The 19,532-nt window shown below is 43.2% G+C and overlaps 1 protein-coding gene across 7 annotated transcripts in view; it reads right to left on the bottom strand.

Annotated features, from left to right (window-relative positions):
* LOC124048546 (CBP80/20-dependent translation initiation factor-like) overlaps positions 1–19,532 on the bottom strand; it is a 136,094-nt gene that overhangs the window by 97,185 nt on the left and 19,377 nt on the right. Inside the window, exons 3-8 of one of the 7 annotated variants that reach the window (XM_046369440.1) lie at positions 16,689–16,760; positions 11,083–11,211; positions 7,007–7,089; positions 4,764–4,868; positions 4,502–4,594; positions 4,084–4,159 (exon numbers count right to left, since the gene is read on the bottom strand). In XM_046369440.1, the coding sequence (XP_046225396.1) occupies positions 4,084–4,159; positions 4,502–4,594; positions 4,764–4,868; positions 7,007–7,089; positions 11,083–11,211; positions 16,689–16,760 (558 nt within the window). The remainder of the gene's footprint in view (positions 1–4,083; positions 4,160–4,501; positions 4,595–4,763; positions 4,869–7,006; positions 7,090–11,082; positions 11,212–16,688; positions 16,761–19,532) is intronic. The other 6 variants (XM_046369442.1, XM_046369441.1, XM_046369443.1 and 3 more) reach the window with 6 other exon arrangements.

Genomic DNA, 19,532 nt, shown 5'->3' with positions numbered 1-19,532 from the left:
GAATTACATGAACCAATTTTTAAACGCATTTCCATGACTTTTCTGATTGTATAATTTTTTCGAGGCCTGGAATACACAATTTCCAAATTGCCATGATTTTGTTCCAGGATTTATGACCGAACGAATCCTGAACAGGGCAACTAGATGTTGTTAGAGTACTAAATTTTTTTACATATTTACACACACACACACACACACACACACACACACACACACACACACACACACACACACACACACACACACACACACACACACACACACACACACACACACACACACACACACACACACACACACCCATGCATGACAACACATCACACCAAATTCAGTTGTGTGGATGGGTTGGGTTGTTGACATGCATGCTCAGAATACCCCAGAGCACCCAGATGTATAGGCCTGTCACAATAACACATATCCTGTTGACATCAGCCGCCAAAAGCACACATAGTTGTGTATGTCACAACAGCACGTCTTCTGTTGACATCATCTGCCCAATGACTGAGCTGTCCATCTGTCTGTCACTATAAACTATGGGAACATGAGAGGGGTCCCTGCCATGCCCTGCTCTTAAAGCTGACCTGATGTAAACCATCTCTGCTAGGTTAAGGGTGGGTGGGACCACATGACACACACCCACTCCCAGTGTAAACTATGTCAGGAGCGGGAATGAGGAGCAGGAAAGGGCTTGACTCATCTTTAATGAAGCATGTCTCACTCCAGCCCCAGGGATTCATCCAGCAAGAATCTAACCTGTCTACAGTGTCATCGTAACACAGGCGCTAGGGTCAGGAGGGGTGTGTGTGTGTGGAGCAATCAGCTGCATTCCAGGGAAGCTAGCAGGGCTCCCGAGGGACATGTCTTGCAGAGATCTTCTCCCTCTCACCCCTCTTCTCTCGGAAGTGACTGAGGAAATGGTGGAGGAGAGGGGGGTTGTGGGTTACGTATTCTCTTGGCCCAGACTACCCCCCTAGAGTCTAAAGGGTGAAGACTGTGGAAGTGGTAGGTCACTGTTGACTAACTGGTCTAGTCAGTGTTACATTAACACAAAGTTCTGTCTGCACAGAGTGTCCCTGTTCCCCATTTCATTGCACTGCACTCAGGGCCAGTTTCAGACATTATGCCTACATCAGAGTTGTGTTTAGTAGGGCACTCGGAAGCAAAAACGTTTCGCAACAGACCAAAATCTGTGTTGCTATTGGATGATGTCAGGTGGTACTTCACTCACTCATCTGAAAGCCCATACATCCCTCCCATTGACCCTCTTCCATGGGATAAACATGACAATGATGATGCCGGTCCATTCCATTACTACTTAGAACGGTAGGTGTCTGTAGCCTCTGCTAGACTCTTCCTTCCCCAGTTCTCTCAGCCTCAGTACTAGGTTATCATATAGGCTCAATCTCAATGAGTCTTTCCACGATTCCTCACAACCTATACTCACATACTTCACTATTCCAAAACATTTAACAGTTTATCCCTATTGAACACTGCCCAAAGCTGCACATATGACTAGCCCTACTCCTATTCATGATTCTGATTCGCAGGACGTACACAATATCTAGCCACACACACACAAACATGACACCGACTACCCTTCACGATCAGGGAGACAAAGTGAAACAAACATACAGTGAGCTTCCTTCCCACGCCCGCAGCACGTCAGTCTCATTCCAAAACATTAGATGTGTTGCTTTTCAGCCATTCTGATTCAGACTTGTGTGTTTTGGATCATTGTCTTACTGCATGACCCAGCTGCGCTTCAGCTACCACCACCATGCTTGACCGTTGGTATGAGGTTCTTACTGTGGAATGCAGTGTTTGGTTTTCGCCAGAAATAACAGCATCCATATGGTCCAAAAAGTCAACTCTAGTTTGCCAAAACTAGCACCTGGATGATCGTCAAGACTCCTGGAAGAATGTTCTATGGACAGGCAAGTCAAAAGTGGAACTTTTTGGACGACACGGGCCCCATTATTCCTGCCGAAAACCAAACACGACATTCCACATTTAGAACGTCATACCAACAGTCAAGCATGGTGGTGGTATTGTGAGGGTATGGGGAAGCGTTGCTGCCTGGACGACTTGCCATCATCAAAGAAACCAGGAATTCTGCTCTGCATGAGATCATTCTAAAGGAGAATGTCAGGCCATCCGTCCGTAAGCTGAAGCGCAGCTGGGTCATGCACCAAGACAATGATCCAAAACACATATGGAAGTACATCAGAATGACTGAAAAGAAGCACATTTAAAGTTTTGGAATGGCCTACTCAATGTCCAGACCTAAACCCGATTGAGATGTGACAGGACCTGAAACGAGCAGTTCATGCTCGAAAACCCACAAATGTCACATAGTTAAAGTAGTTCTGCATGGAAGAGTGGGCCAAAATTCTTCCATACAGGAAGTGTTCGGTTGCAGGCATTACAGCGAAAGGTGGCACAACCAGTTATTGAGTGTAAAGGAGCAATTACTTGTTCACACAGGGACATTTGATGTTGAATAACTTTGTTAATAAAATAAAAATAATTATCTAAATGTTATTTGTTCACTCAGGTTCCCTTGATCTAATATTAGGTTTTGATTGAACAAAAAATATGCAGAGAAAAACAGAGAAGTGGAAATATCTTCTCACGGCATTGTACACACATAGCTCCAGTCAATCACAGAGGCTTAGAGGCCTGGCGTGGTCTGCTGCTATATTTAGTCAGGTTATCAGTGAGGTAAACCCAGGGACTGACTGGCTGGTCCTGGTCACAGGATCCTAGCAGGGGACAATAGAGAGCTCTATGTGGCTGAGTTACTAAGACCAACAGAGGGCAATTGGCATCAGACCCACTGAATGTCACTATTGACAAACACTGTGAGGGAAACAGGACTGGCATTGCCAGGTCTCATGATAAATAGTATCAGGCACTGCAGAGTAGAGGAAGCATTATATTATATTCAGTCATCTTGAGGAGGTACTGTCTTTGGTCTATTTTCTACTTTTTTGGCTATGATTTGAGTTTTACTTTCAGGGTCATCTGCATCCTTGCAGTCACAGTTCCTTCCCTTATGTTGTTGCGGGGAATATGTGTATTTTAGAATGCAGCCGGGCAAAGGAGACGGTGGTCACAATGAAACGATAACAATAGCCTGGCGTCATGGCTGGCTGGCAGGGCTGTGACGTGGTCAGCGGTGGGGGGGGGTGTGTGTGTGTGTCCTGCCCTGTCCTCATGACCCTCCAGTGCCCCTGTGCCAACATCCTGCCTGTCAGCAGACCACTGCAGAGCAGAAAAACCCGACTGGCACACAGCGACGCAGTACTGTAGACATGCAAGACCCAACCTAGTTGTATCTGTATCCTATTCCTGCCAGCAATAACTGCCCCTTGGGATGATTCAAGTTTATTGTAAGTCGCTCTGGATAAGAGCGTCTGCTAAATGACTTAAATGTAAATGTAATGTACTGAATTGCATTGTTTTACAGTTATATTGGCTACAGAGCTAAAGAAAATTACACCCCCACCTTGGTCTTTAGGGATGTGTTCTATTTAGGGTTTTCAAGCATTAGTAAGATAGATACAGAGATCCAGGAAAGGTTAAGTCTCATCAGCACTACAGTGCATTATGATGAGGATGGATGGAACTTACCTTGAAACTACCACAGGGTGGCAGTAAAGGGACAATATTTCACCACTAGTAGTCACTCCACTCACACAAGAATACTCAATACCTTTCTTTCACTAAAGTACGGTTGTTCAATCTTATAACCATCAGGTGGAGCTCCCTACCAACAAGTAGGTTTATGGTCTTGATAGAAAGCAGAAAGAGGATTTTTATTTATTTATAAAAATATTAACTTTTATTTAACTAGGCAAGCCAGTTAAGAACAAATGCTTATTACAATGACAGCCTACTGGGGAACAATGGGTTAACCGCTTTGTTCATGGGCGGAATGACAGATTTTTACTTTGTCAGCTCTGTGATTCGATCCATCAACCTTTCGGTTACCGGCCCAATGCTCTAACCTCCAAGAGATAGAGATAAAGATTGAGTCTTCTATCTACAGAAGAGGATAGAGATAGAAGATCGGTAACTTACGGTAAGGCCTGGCAGGAACTGCTCCATGTCGTTCAAGTTGATCCCATCATCATATTCAAACTTGCCTTTCATCATCCTGAAAGACAGAAACAAGACACACAGATGGAGACATTTTGAACAGGTGTGGTAGATTGGGCTCTGATAGGGACTTCCTTATACAGTGGGCTGTGGCTGATTCTCAGTTCATCTTTCCTCCATTCCTCACATTCTCTTTTCTCGCCTCCTTCTCAAAACTCATTGGAGAAGAAGGTTTGAGGGGCGGGACCTTGGACCTTCTCCAATATGGTTGAGAAGGATGCGAGTATAGGTTGTGAGGAATCGTGGAAAGACTCATTGAGATTGAGCCTACATGATAACCTAGTACTGAGGCTGAGAGAACTGGGGAAGGAAGAGTCTAGCAGAGGCTACAGGCACCTACAGTTCTAAGTAGTAATGGAATGGACCAGCATCATCATTGTCATGTTTATCCCATGGAAGAGGATCAATGGGAGGGATGTATGGGCTTTCAGATCTGCAAAGAGGAAACATTGAAGGGTTAGGGCCAAGGGAAAATGGTGAGAAAGTAGCAAGTGAATTAGGAGTGACCATGAGTGACCATGTTCCTCTATGTTCAAGTCAAGGAGCCTTTGGACAGGAGCCTTTTATTTGATTATTTTAATTGATGCTGAAGATGCACTGACCCCTCTCTGTCGATGTGTTGAAGGTGCTTTGGTGTTCCCCGGAAGGGTTTCCTGTGGAACTGGCTGAAGTCCAGCTTCTCAGGCTGGAGGTCCCATGTTGCCCCCCTACAAAAACAACACAACTTAGGTGAGAAAGATGACATGACAGTTAATACACTCAGGCTGGACGCCCGACTTCAACACAGGACAGGACGAGGTCCGGTCTGTTAATAGCAGGAAAGACACCCACTGTTCTTAGAGCATCCACTCAGAGCATAAACTGTGAAGTCTCCAGACCATCACTAACTCCATCTACTCTACCATCTGCCCACTTCTCTAAGCCCCCAAAACAAGGGGGCTTAGACATGTGATCATCATTTTAATCACCCAAAACACCACTGAAGCCGAGCTGCCCCCTAATGATGCATATAGGCAGCCTAGCTACTTTAAGAACACCCCCTGAAGATGCCCGGTCATCCTAACTACTTTAAATGAACCTCTGATGATGCCCGGCTAATAGCTCCTTTAAAAATCTCAGTCAGACGATGTTACCATATGTTTCACAGTGTGCCAATTAAAACGTAAATCACAAAATTTAAAGAATGGCAGTTGTAATCCAGCCATTACATTAATCTATCATGAATCTGACAGAATATAAAAACTTGTTTGTAAGCAAATACAGCCCCTGGTCCTGGAAAAGGGGTTCTGACTCATCCAATTACAGTTTGTCGTAGTAACAGGGCGGGCTTCCATGTTGTGTACGTGGCTTCCTTCCTTCTATACCAACGTGATTTAACAACCTCTTTGAGGAAAAGTTAACATGGCATTACCATGCAGCTGTCGCCATGGCAGCCTCCAGCTACACTGGCGACACCCAACACCCACCCCCACTATGTCATCATCACATAACACCGCTCTCCTTTTATTCAACACACCTACCTAGCTACCGGGTCACGCAAGAGATTCAAGCCTTTGTTTTTCAGTGCTAGTTCGGCTTCTTTTTTAAAACCTCCCAAAAACACTTGGCCATCTCATCCCAGAAGAGTTTGTTTTGTATACGTGTTCATCGCATGCATTCATCGCATTCGTAGCATGCATTTGTGATTACAGAGTGAGTCTACCCCTCTAGATGGCATCACAAACAGGCCAAGAGCTGAATCTCAGGCTGCATCCCAAATGGTACCATATTGCCTTTCTTCGAGCCAAACTTTTGACCAGGGCCAATGGTGCTCTGGTCAAAAGCCGTGCACTGTATAGATAATAGGGTTCCATTTTGGGTGCATACTCAAAGGTGAAATTGTCGTTATGTCTTCAATAAATAGAGAAACTCAGCTAATTAAGCCTGTAGCAAAAAACAAAACAAATGCTGATATGAATTGTTAAATCAGAACACACCACATTTTCCCTTGTTTAAGCTGCTAGGGGGCAGATATCATCAGCAATTAAAAAACAGCTTGCTGATGCTGAAAGAAGGTGTGGCTGTAGATGTATTTCATTTAGCCTGAGGCTAAGCAGTTGCTAATGTAGTTATTTTGTTAGAACAGTCGGACCCCTGTGGCTTTTTTCTCTCTCTTCTATCTCTAGTCTGACAACACCAAAGCAGGTAATGTTTTCCTAGCATCAGCTTGCCTGGTCTGGAGAGGGTAGCCATCACTATATGAGGACAAGAGACCGTACAGTTTCAAAAGCTGAAGACACCAGCCCACTTGCCTGACGACTCGTCCTGAAGTTAATTCCGCTGCTCTATCAATAAATTCATTCTGAAACTGCCATCCGAGAAGTAATTTGTGCCGATGTCAAAATTAGGGGGTTATAAAACTAATTATTCAGCGATTGGATAGTCTCCAACCAATCAGAGTATCAAAGCCATTGACTTGATTAGTGTTGGCCTGCTCTTGCCCAACCCATCAGTTTCTGGGACCAATCAGAACGTGTTTGCATTCTACAAGACGTCGGGGAGGAATCCAAATCCACACTCAGTGAGCGTGGCGTTTGGCAGGAGCGATAAGGACGTGTAGTCAGGCTAACCTGGACTACCCCCGTCCAACCACCCATAAAGAATGAAGCCTGTGAATGTAAACAGACTACAAGCTATACATCTGTGGAAGCTTGTAATACTGCATATTTTTCCTATCCATTGATGGGTAGGAAACGTGTTGGTCAATACATGACATACCCATGAGTCCATGGTGTTACTGTGGTGTGTGTGGTGAAGGGGAGCTGTGGGGTGGTGGTGAGTAATGAATGAGTAAATAGTTACATACATGACATACCCATGAGAGTCCATGGTGTTAGCAGCCCAAATGTCAGTACCCAGGATGTCAAAGGACCCTTCTCTGTTCCCGTTCTGAAAGACAACACATTACAACAGTCTATTATCTATATATCACTTTACAGAACACGTCTACTACTACAGCTAATATTGATCAAAAGGGGCATCTTGGTGTCCATTGTCACGGTGCTTCATTGAACTAATACTTAACTTGAATGCTAACAGTCATTGACATGTTAAAGGGTGTATAAGGAAACATTTTAACAGGGCAAACAAGTTTTACAAAAAAAATTAATAGGCAGGTCCATCTTAATTCTGGTATTAGGCAATGGCCTATCGATTTCAACACAAATATTCATCCTTTTCCAGGTTACATCCATGGCCACTGCTATAGTAATATGCTGCAGTTGATTGACTGGTTCCTTGAGTGATGTCAAAGTCCATTATTTCAGAACGTTCAAAAGTACTTTGCAAACTGTTGGTTTAAATTTCATATTGTTTATTTTTTAGGGATGAAATGTTAATATACTCAACAAAAATATAAAAATGCAAAGTTTTGGCCCCATGTTTCATGAGCTGAAATAAAAGATCCCAAAAATGTTCCATACAACACAAAAAACATTATTTGTCTCAAATATCTCTGTAAGTGAGCATTTCTCCTTTGCTAAAATAATCCATCCACCTGACAGGTGTGGCAAATTAAGAAACTGATTAAACAGCATGTGCATTACACAGGTGCACCTTGTGCTGGGGACAATAAGGCCACTAAAATGTGCAGTTTTGTCACTCAACACAATGCCACAAATGTCAAGTTGAGAGAGTGTGCAATTGGCATGCTGACTACCAGAGAATTTAATGTTAATTTCTCCAATGTCGTTTTAGAGAATTTGGCAGTACGTCCAACATGCCTCACAAAGGCAGACCACGTGTAATCACGCCAGCTCAGGACCTCCACATCCAACTTCTTCACCTTCAGGGGGTTGTAGAGTGCTGAGGAGTGTATCTGTCTGTAATAAAGCCTTGTTGTGGGGAAAACTAATTCTGATTGGCTGGGCTGGCCAGTCATGTGAAATCCACAGATTAGGGCCTAATGAATTTATTTGGATTGAATGATTTCCTTCTACGAACAGTAACTCAGGAAAATCTTTGAAATTGTTGCATGTTATGTTTATATTTTTGTTCAGTATACAGTGCATTCGGGAAAGTATTCAGACCCCTTGACTTTTTCCACATTTTGTTACTTTGACAGAGCTCTTCTGTGGAGATAGGATAACCTTCCAGAAGGACAACCATCTCTGCAGCACCACCAATGAGGCCTATATGTTAGAGTGGCCAGAAGAAAGCCATTCTTCAGAAAAAGGCACGACAGCTCACTTGGAGTTGGCCAAAAGGCACCTAAAGATTCCCAGACCATGAAAGACCATAAAGGTAACAAAGACAAGATTCTCTGGTCTGGTCTGGTCTGATGAAACCAATATTTAACTCTTTGGCCCAAATGTCACATCTGGAGGAATCTTGGCACCATCCCTACGGTGAAGCATGGTGGTGGCAGCATCATGCTGTGGGAATGTTATTTTTCAGCGGCAGGGACTGGGAGACTAGTCAGGATCGAGGGAAAGATGAACGGCGCAAAGTACAGAGAGATCCTTGATGAAAACCTGCTCCAGAGCGCTCAGGACCTCAGACTGGGGCGAAGGTTCACCTTCCAGTAGGACAACGACCCTAAGCAGAGCCAAGACAACGCAGGAGTCTCTGAATGTCGTTGAGTGGCCCAGCCAGAGCCCGGGCTTGAACCCGATCTAACATCTCTGGAGAGACCTGAAAATAGCTGTGCAGCGACGCTCCCCATCCAACCCGACAGAGCGGAATGGGAGAAACTCCCCAGATACAGGTGTGCCAAGCTTGTAGCGTCATACCCAAGACTCAAGGCTGTAATCGCTGCTAAAGGTGCTTCAACAAAGTACTGAGTAAAAGATGTGAATACTTATGTAAATGTGACAGTGATATTATTTGCAACATTTTCTAATAATCTGTTTTTGCTTTGTCATTAACCTCTTGCTCCTACCTGGCACGCAGGCGTCCCATCTAGAGCTCTGGAAATGCAAATGCGCTACGCTAAATGCTATTAGTTAAAACTCAAACGTTCATTAAAATACAAATGCAGGGTATTGGATTAAAGCTACACTCGTTGTGAATCCAGGCAACAAGTCAGATTTTTAAAATGCTTTTCGGCGAAAGCATGAGAAGCTATTATCTGATAGCATGTAACACCCCAAAAGACCCGCAGGGGACGTAAACAAAATAATTAGCATAGTCGGCGCTACACAAACCGCACAAATAAAATATAAAACATTCATTACCTTTGACCATCTTCTTTGTTGGCACTCCTAGATGTCCCATAATCACTATTGGGTCTTTTTTTCAATTAAATCGGTCCATATATAACCTAGATATCGATCTATGAAGACTGTGTGATAAACAAAAATAAAATAGCGTCTTGTAACGTAATTTTTTTTAATTCAAAAAGTCGACGATAAACTTTCACAAAACACTTCGAAATACTTTTGTAATGCAACTTTAGGTATTAGTAAACGTTAATAAGCGATCAAATTAATCACGAGACGAAGTGTTTTCTATAGGGGTCCGTCTGGAAATAATGTCCGTGTATTTCTCAACCAAAATATCTGGTCGGAGACCTGAAGAAAAAGCCTGTCTCTTGTTCGTTTGACCAAGAAACAAAGAATTGGCAAATGACAAGACTGTTGACATCGTGTGGAAGCTGTAGGTACTGCAACCTCAGCCCTATTTAATGTCGTTCGCCCATAACAATGGGTTGAAGCGGCGGATGGATATATTTTTCCACTTTCAGTAATCAGATTTTCCTGCACTTTTCGATGAAACGCACGTTCTGTTATAGTCACAGCCATGATGTAACCAGTTTTATAAACGTCTGAGTGTTTTCTATCCACACATACTAATCATATGCATATACTATATTCCTGGCCTGAGTAACAGGGCGCTGAAATGTTGCGCGATTTTTAACAGAATGTTCGAAAAAGTAGGGGGTAGGAGTAACAGGTTAAGGAGTATTGTGTGTAGATTGATGAGGGGGGGAAAAAACAATTTAATCCATTTTAGAATAAGACCAACGTAACAAAATGTGGAAAAGGTCAAGGGGTCGGAATACATTCCAAATGCACTCTATATAGAGTGACAAATAATACTTGGTGAAGTGTTTCCTTCCCCATGACCCCTTGTTTCATATACATCCTTTAAAGTACCATTCAGTGGAAAGATGATCATCCCATCACAATGTATGTAGGGGACTTTTTTTCCCATATTTACTTTGCAGTTAACATTAAATTGAGAAGTTTTGGGGGAAAGTTTGTCTACCCAGAAGACAGTTATGATCATCATCGCTAACTGACTACATGAAGTAAATGATAGACAAACATTGCTGGAAATGAATTGGTAGATACTCTTACCTTTGGCTTTTTAAGCCAATTGTGACAAACTAGTCAATGTGGATTGGATAGTAGTCGTGGGCTTGAGGTGTCTGATACGTGTGAGATTGTTTGGCGAGCTACTCATAGGTGGGCTCCGAGCTACCGGTAGCCCTCGATGGACCTGTAGGAGACCCTTGGGCTACAAGATGAATTGATGGACCACGTCAAATTGACTAGCTAGTTACAGTAGCTAACGACAGAGCACACCAATTTGGCTAGTTAACGAGCTAACTGCCAGGGGATAAACTAAAAGGTCATTTCCAAATATTGCTTGATTTGGTAACAGATAACTTTACCAGGACGAGTTAAACGCAAATACTTGCAAATGTCAAGCTCTTTCTAAAAAAAGCCTAATCTCTCAACAAGCAAGATAAATGACAAGTTGTTTGCTTAGCTAGCTACATGCCAAATAGATAGGCTACCCTCCCTCAAGTATCTGAAAATACAGGAATAGATGTTTCCTGATCATGAAAGGCACGCAGTGTTTTGCTGTAACTGATGATCGAGCTAAATGTCTGGGGACGTGGTGGTCTAATGTAAAAGCAGTAGGATGGTTAGTTACCTGTACCTTGGCTGGCCCTCTGAATTGGTTGTTCCTCCCCCTGCTACCAGACCTGGAGCCTGAACCAGGTCTAGAGCCAGAGCTGGGCCTGGATCCTGTACTGCCATTACTACTGTGATCCCAATCATCCTGCAGGGGGTGGGGGGGTAGAGACAGACCGAGATAGATAGTGGGTGGATGAGAGGGATTATGATCAATACCATATCAAATTCTCCTTTGCAGAAAACGCAGAACATGTGATATACAATGCTGATTGTATTGTCAATAAGATACATTTCTATTATCTATGAGGGAGGAGTGGAGAGTAAGGATCCAATATACAGTTCGTGGTTAGCAGCGGTGTGGGGTAATACAATGAGATAGGTCTGTAATTGTCTATCAGGCAGGTCTGTGTCTGCTGCTGAGTCTGAAGACCATTTACATGATGAATGTTACCATGAGCACTGAGTGAGGGAGGAAGAGAAAAAAGCGAGGGAGAGAGAGGTGTGGGTGGAGGGAGGGGCATTGGTCATGTTGGTTAGCAAGGGAGAAGGAGAATGCTGACAGGGCTGGTAACCCCGAGAAACCACAGCTCCCCATGGCCATTCTGACTCAGTGCTGCTAAGCACAACTGACTGCTGCTGGCTGAATAAAGGTTGCAGCAGCCAGTGACTGTTTTGTCCCAATGGTCACAGTCTGACCCCATACCCTAGTACAGGCTGGCTGCATGCATACAGGTTGACAAATAGAGCAGCCAGTCAGTGCCTTGGTTCAGTGGATGGACGGACACACCTCTTAACGCTAATACAGACTGCCTGTCTGGCTGTCTGGGGTATTCCGCTAACCCCTGGTGAGCCGTTCAATCTCATTTATATCCAGTCCTTCCCTAGTGGTTTATGTCTGTGTGTGTACATTCCTCAGAGTAGTTTTAGACAACCTCCCAGTTTCACCCCAAAAAAATGTAAAGTTTTCTCCCTGATGCACACAACCCAGACCCACAACACTGTATGCAGATACCACACAGAGACTCAATAGGCCAGGCCAGAAACTAATGTTCTCTGTTCATTCAATTTCATGTCATTTGATTATTTCATCAGTGCCTCTCACAAAGTCATTTGTCAGACCCAATGACAGCCTAGTGCTTGGGAAAGGAAAAAATATATATCAGGCGATGATACAATGAATAATATGTCTCCCCTTTTCCTCCCCCTCCTTTTTCATTTTCCTTAGCCCACAGTAACAGCTGAGAGGGAGAAAGACTAAAGCTGCGTCACCCTATCGGCCCTGGTCAAAAGTAGTGCATTTCTAGGGATTAGGGTGCCATTGGGACTGCAGCCTAGGCTAAAATCAATACATCCTCACAAGGGCCTGATCAGCTCTCCGTTTCTGGAATAGATATGGGAGCAACATGAGTCATGACTGTGCAGATTGAGATGGAAGTGAAAACTAGGTCCTCTGTGATCCCAGAGAAGTCAAGTTACACTGCTATCCGGAAACCGCTGTCCTCAAATCTCTTCCTCAGAAACCGACACCCCAGACACTCTAACCCTCAGTCTTTACCTGACTACAATCAACCCAACTGTCCACAAGACAGCCTCAAGTCACTCTGTGTACAAACAAGGGCTTAAAAAGGGCTCTGACTGCTTAGTTCAAATGAAAGTGAAGCAAAGAAGCAGGTGGCAGATGACTGAATCAGTGCCCAGAAGACCAAAAGGGCAGGCTGCAGAAGCAGCCCAGCGTCTGCTTCACTCTCTCTCCAGCAACACAAACACCTCACATACCTAAACATACGATCTATCTATGCCTTTATGACCTAAGCTACATACTGACACAAATATAAAATCTTTCTTTCAACCTCAGGTCACCTCGCCATACAGTATCAATGTATTGTTACCATACACAACCGATAGGCCGAACTATAGAATCATTTTTACATGCACATACTAACCATGTCAGGTCATTGACTGGAGCAAAATCAAAACCTTACCCAAAGCCATCGCAGTTATGTAAGTATCAGAGCCTGAGGAAGCTTGTATGTAGCCGAAACAGCATTCCTGGTTATGGGGAGCCCCTAAGGCAAGGGTCTCCAACCTTTTCTAGCATGAGAGCTACTTTTAAATAAACAAATAGGCACAATCTTCTCCTCTACCCTGCAATGTGTCCCCGGGCCCTCGGTGTAAAAGAAATGTGTTTTCTGTCAATATACCCAGTACAATAATGGTTAATAAACTGTATTTGGAATGGCAGGCCCATAAAATGCTCTATTGTATTTTTATTAATTCTGTTCTGCCCCCCCCCCCCCCCCAAACTCTCAATATTATTATTCACAGAGAAACAAAGGTAAACATTTGTTTCATATAAATAAATATTTGCATTGCAAATCCCATTTAATTGTGTTTCTAGTAAGAGGAATGTGTCAGTCGAGTGAGGTTTCTCCTGTTAGGCCTACTGCTGTGGCACATCATGGGAGAGTTTGCAAAACAATTGATACAAATAATGATGATATAGTTCCGTCAGGTAAGCCTATTTTGTATTTAGTTGAGAAGGTTTTTGTGGAAAACATCTCTGTCTACCCCATTGAGCTACCCACAAGACGGTTATCCTTAGCATCGATACACACGGAGTGTTACACACGGAGTGATAAACGCACGCACCAGATAGGGGCAATATTGTGTTACTTTTTGGCTTTTTACACCCATAGTGGCTAACCAGGGTTGGGTTTATGTCAATGTGGCTTTGATTGTATAGCAGCCATAAGCTTATGAGGGTTTACAATGAAAAAAATAAATGCATGTACTTTCAGAATTGCTTGGCGAGCTCCTCATAGATGGGCTAAGAGCTACTTGAAGACCCCTGCCCTACTAAGGTAAGGTGTGTGTGTGTGCGCCTTAGGGAGGAGGAATTTAGGATGAGCTGCCTTGGGTTTGCCTCCTCTCAAACGCATGCACGCATACTTCTCACAAATATTAGATTTTTGCTAGGTAGCATTAGCGCTAGTCGTCTGTACTTGTGCCAAAACGCCGGTATTTTATCCTATAGCTTGTTTTCCACCTTTTTAAAATAGTGAGTGAACATACTTTCAGCACTTTTATTTCCATGACTGACGAAAACTCATTTTCTCACCCTCTCTCTCGTGTCTCTGCATTAAAACATATACAGAGCAATATGTTTGGAACATCGAAAACACAAAACAAATAGAATAGTGAGAATCGCTTCACATATCATAAACAAAAAACAATTTTTATTTTTTTAAAGGGCAATGGAACACTACCACACAGTTGGTAATCTGTATTTTGGACATCGATTATGGCCGATTACATTGCACTCCACGAGGAGACTGCGTGGCAGGCTGACTACCTGTTATGCGAGTGCAGTAAGGAGCCATGGTAAGGTGCTAGCTAGCATTAAACTTATCTTTAAAAAAAAAATCTTCACTTAATCACTAGTTAACTACACATGGTTGATGATATTACTAGGTTAACTAGCTTGTCCTGCGTTGCATATAATCGATGCGGTGCCTGTTAATTTATCATTGAATCACAGCCTACTTTGCCAAACTGGTGATTTAGCAAGCGCATTCGCAAAAAAAGCACGAGTCGTTGCACCAATGTGTACCTAACTATAAACATCAACACCTTTCTTAAAATCAATACACAAGTATATATTTTTAAACCTGCATATGTAGTTAATATTGCCTGCTAACATGAATTTATTTTAACTAGGGAAATTGTGTCACTTCTCTTGCGTTCTGTGCTACAGTCAGGGTATATGCAGCAGTTTGGGCCTCCTGGCTCGTTGCGAACTGGGTGAAGACCATGTCTCCCTAACAAAGACAAAGAAACGGGGGATGATTTAACAAAAGCGCATTTACAAAAAAAGCACAATCGTTGCACGATTCTACCTAATCATAGACATCAATGCCTTTCTTAAAATCAATACACAGAAGTATCTTTTTTTAAACCTGCATATTAAGGTAAAATAAATTAATGTTAGCAGGCAATATTAACTACGGAAATTGTGTGACTTCTCTTCATTCATTGCACATTGAGTCGGTATATGCAACAGTTTGGGCCGCCTGGTTCGTTGCGAACTAATTTGCCAGAATATTACATAATTATGACATAACATTGAAGGTTGTGCAATGTAACAGCAATATTTAGATTTACGGATGCCACCCATTACTATTCATGACCTAAGGCTCTTATTTCTGTGTTATTATATTATAATTAAGTCTATGATTGATAGAGCAGTCTGTCAACTCCAGAGATTTGGCTGGCAATACTAAATTACCTATTAGAACATCCAATAGTCAAAGGTATATGAAATACAAATGGTATAGAGAGAAATAGTCCTATAAAAACTACAACCTAAAACTTCTTACCTGGGAATATTGAAGACTCATGTTAAAAAAGGTACCACCAGCTTTCATATGTTCTCATGTTCTGAGCAAGGAACTTAAACGTTAGCTTTTTAACATGACACATATTGCACTTTTACTTTCTTCTCCAACACTGTTTTTGCATTACTTAAACCAAATTGAACATGTTTCATTATTTATTTGAGACTAAATAGATTTTATTGATGTATTATATTAAGGTAAAATAAAAGTGTTCATTGATCATTCAGTATTGTTGTAATTGTCATAATTACAAAAATATAAAAAATAACAAATAGTCCGATTAATCGGTATCGGCTTTTTTGGGTCCCCCAATAATCGGCATCGGCGTTGAAAAAAATAAGTTGGTCGACCTCTACCACACATCATTGGTTGAAACAGGAGGAGACAGAGAGAGCCAGAGATGTGTGTGTCTCCCTGCACCCTGTGCAAGCAGACACGGGCAAGTACACTCTGCCACGTCGTCGTTGCCAACAGGCACAGACAAACACAAAGCCGGAGGCGGCACATGGGGGAAACACCATCCACCGGACTAGAAGAACCCTGGCTATGACGTCAACATTCAGAAACATAACTGAACACGCCCCTGTTCTCAGCTATACAACCGGGCTACAACCCCCTATATTCCACCACTGACAGACAACACCTACTGGTACCGTGATATTCCAGGGTAGTTCGCTATGCAAACACACTAGCACCATAAAGCCCATGCAAATAGGAGGAGGATTAGTGAGAGAGGTCTCAATTTATGATCAGCCAGTCTGGATATGTTATCAGCCCTGCTGCCAGCGTGCCCGGTGGAAACTCGCTTACGCCTACATTTTGCAAGTGACGAACACTTGTCTTCATCCATCCTACACTTCAGCTGAGCCTCGAACTGAGATACATCGTAGGCAAAGCTGCCATCATCAGAGATTAAATAAGTTGAATTCAAAATGCATCTGGTCTCTTTTAGCATGGAGCTTGCTTATTAATGACGGTCGTGTCCTAAGGGCATTTGCTATATGACCAAAGAAGTAGACACCCAATGAAACAGCAGTAATGTGCAGTATGTATGCATGTCTGACTGGAGCCATATGTTAGTAACCTTGGCTATCATTGAGATCGTGTTTCCCCTCTCATCAATGATCGTACATGGAGGTTCAGCACAGCTGTGTGTTGTGTCTAGACCTTCAGCCAGCCAGCATTTCCTCCAGAATTCAGACACATCATACACAGTCCAAACACTCACTGGTTTGTTGGAGCCCCTCCCCAACGAGGGTGACCAACTCCCGTCTTTCTTGTCATTGCAGTCCTCTGTCCACTAGGTCAGAGGGAGGGAGAGAGAGGAGAAAAATTGGAATGACAATTACTCAACACTATTTTTGTGATGATGATGGAAAGAAAGACGTTTACAAATCTCTCCTTCTCCACACTCTGCCAGCTGGTCAACATTGTCCTCTAATTTTTGCTTGGCTATTTTGTGAATGCTGCTCAGCTGGCAATGCATCCCATGAGGTAAACTAGCCTGATTTCTGTGCACGTACAAGAGCCACCAATTATTGGTTTTAGAGTTACAGTGCCATCGGAAAGTATTCACACCCCTTGACTTTTTCCACAGTCACGTTACAGCCTTATTCCAACTTAATTACAAAATAAATCAATCTACACACAATACCCCATAATGACAAAGCAAAAACAGGTTTAGAAAATTTTGCGAACGTATTAAAAATAAAAAACAGAAATATCTTATTTACCTGGGTGTTCAGACCCTTTGCTACGAGACTCAAAATTGAGCTCAGGTGCATCCTGTTTCCATTGATCATCCTTGAGATGTTTCTACAACTTGATTGGAGTCAACCTGTGGTAAATTCAATTGATTGGACATGATTTGGAAAGACACACGTCTATATAAAGTCCCACAGTTGAAAGTGCATGTCAGAGCAAAAACCAAGCCATGCGGTCAAAGGAATTGCCTGAAAGCTCAGAGACATGATTGTGTCGAGGCACAGATCTGGGGAAGGGTAAAAAAAAACATTTCTGCAGAATTGAAGGTCCCCAACAACACAGTGGCCTTCATCATTCTTAAAATTGAAGTAGTTTGGAACCACCAAGATTCTTCCTAGATCTGGCAACCTGGCCAAACTCAGCAATCGGGGGCGAAGGAACATGGTCAGGGAGGTGACCAAGAACCCGAAGGTCGGCCTCCCGGTTGGCGCAGTGGTTAAGGGCGCTGTGCCACCAGAGACTCTGGGTTCGCGCCCAGGCTCTGTCGCAACCGGCCGCGACCGGGAGGTCTCTGGGGCGACGCACAATTGGTATAGCATCGTCCGGGTTAGGGAGGGTTTGGCCGGTAGGGATATCCTTGTCTCATCGCGCACCAGCGACTCCTGTGGCGGGCCGGGCTCAGTGCACGCTAATCAAGGTCGCCAGGTGCATGGTGTTTCCTCCGACACATTGGTGCGGCTGGCTTCCAGGTTGGATGCGAGCTGTGTTAAGAAGCAGTGCGGCTTGGTTGGGTTGTGTATCGGAGGACGCATGACTTTCGACCTTAGTCTCTCCCGAGCCCATACGGGAGTTGTAGCGATGAGACAAGATAGTAGCTATTAACAATTGGATACCACAAAATTAGGGGGAAAAAAGGGGGTAAAAATTCACACACACACACACACACAAAAGAAAGAAAAAAAGAACCCGATGGGCACTCTGACAGAGCTCTAGAGGTCCTCTGTGGACATGGGAGAACCTTCCAGAAGGACAACCATCTCTGCTGCACTCCACCAAATCAGGCCTTTAGGGTAGTGGCCAGTAAAAGGCACATGACAGCCCACTTGGAGTTTCCCAAAAGGCACCTAAAGACCCTCAGACTATGAGAAACAAGATTCTCTGGTCTGATGAAACCAAGAGTGAACTCTCAGGTCTGAATGCCAAGTGTCACGTCTGGAGGAAATCTGGCATCATCACTACGGTGAAGCATGGTGGAGGCAGCATCATGCTGTGGGGATGTTTTTTTTCTCCGTTCAAGGCAAAGATGAACGGAGCAAAGTACAGAGATCCTTGATGAAAACCTGTTCCAGAGCACTTAGGGACCTCAGACTGGGGCGAAGGTTAACCCTCCAACAGGACAATAAGCCTCAGCACACAACCAAGACAACTCAGGAGTGGCTTCGGGACAAGTCTCTGAATGTCCTTGAGCAGCACAGCCCAAGCCCAGACTTGAACACGATCTAACATCTCTGGAGAGACCTGAAAATACCTGTGAAGCAATGCTCCCCATCCAACCTGACAGAGCTTAAGAGGATCTGCAGAGAGGAATGGGAGAAACTCCCCAAATACAGGTGTGCCAACCTTGTAGCGTCACACCCAAGAAGACTGTAAGGCTGTAATCACTGCCAAAGGTGCTTCAACTAAGTACTGAGTAAAGGGTCTGAATACTGAGTAAATGTGATATTTCAGTTTATTTTTTATAAATGTGCAAAATTTCAAAAAACATGTTTTTCTTTGTCATTATGGTGTATTGTGTGTAGATTGATTAAGGGGGAATAAAAAACAATTTAATCAATTATTTTTAACTAATCTTGCATCGCTAATTATTGGTTTATTAACAAACAACAATGTGAAGTCCTGTTACCTAGCTAGCTAACAACCTAGTAACTTTACAGTAGGTTTAGGCACAGGCAAAAAGGAAAAGGGTTTGATACTCATAAGATGTGCTTCAAAATGGTAGGTTTCATATAGGTCTAATGCAAGCCTAAACTAAATCAAAAATCCATTTATTTCTGGTGCTTCTTAAATTGTTTGGGTTAACTGCCTTGTTCAGGGGCAGAATTACAGATTTTTACCTTGTCAGCTCGGGGATTCAATCTTGCAACCTTACAGTTAACTAGTCCAACGCTCTAACCACCTGATTACATTGCACTCCACAAGGAGACTGCCTGTTACGCGAATGCAAGGTAAGTTGCTAGCTAGCATTAAACTTATCTTATAAAAAACAATCAATCAATAATAATCACTAGTTAACTACACATGGTTGATGAAATTAGTAGTTTATCTAGCGTGTCCTGCGTTGCATATAATCGATGTGGTGCGTTTTCGC

The sequence above is a fragment of the Oncorhynchus gorbuscha genome, linkage group LG11 (genome assembly GCF_021184085.1).
Source record: "Oncorhynchus gorbuscha isolate QuinsamMale2020 ecotype Even-year linkage group LG11, OgorEven_v1.0, whole genome shotgun sequence".
Taxonomy (NCBI): domain Eukaryota; kingdom Metazoa; phylum Chordata; class Actinopteri; order Salmoniformes; family Salmonidae; genus Oncorhynchus; species Oncorhynchus gorbuscha.
This window is presented reverse-complemented; position numbering and strand designations above follow the sequence as displayed.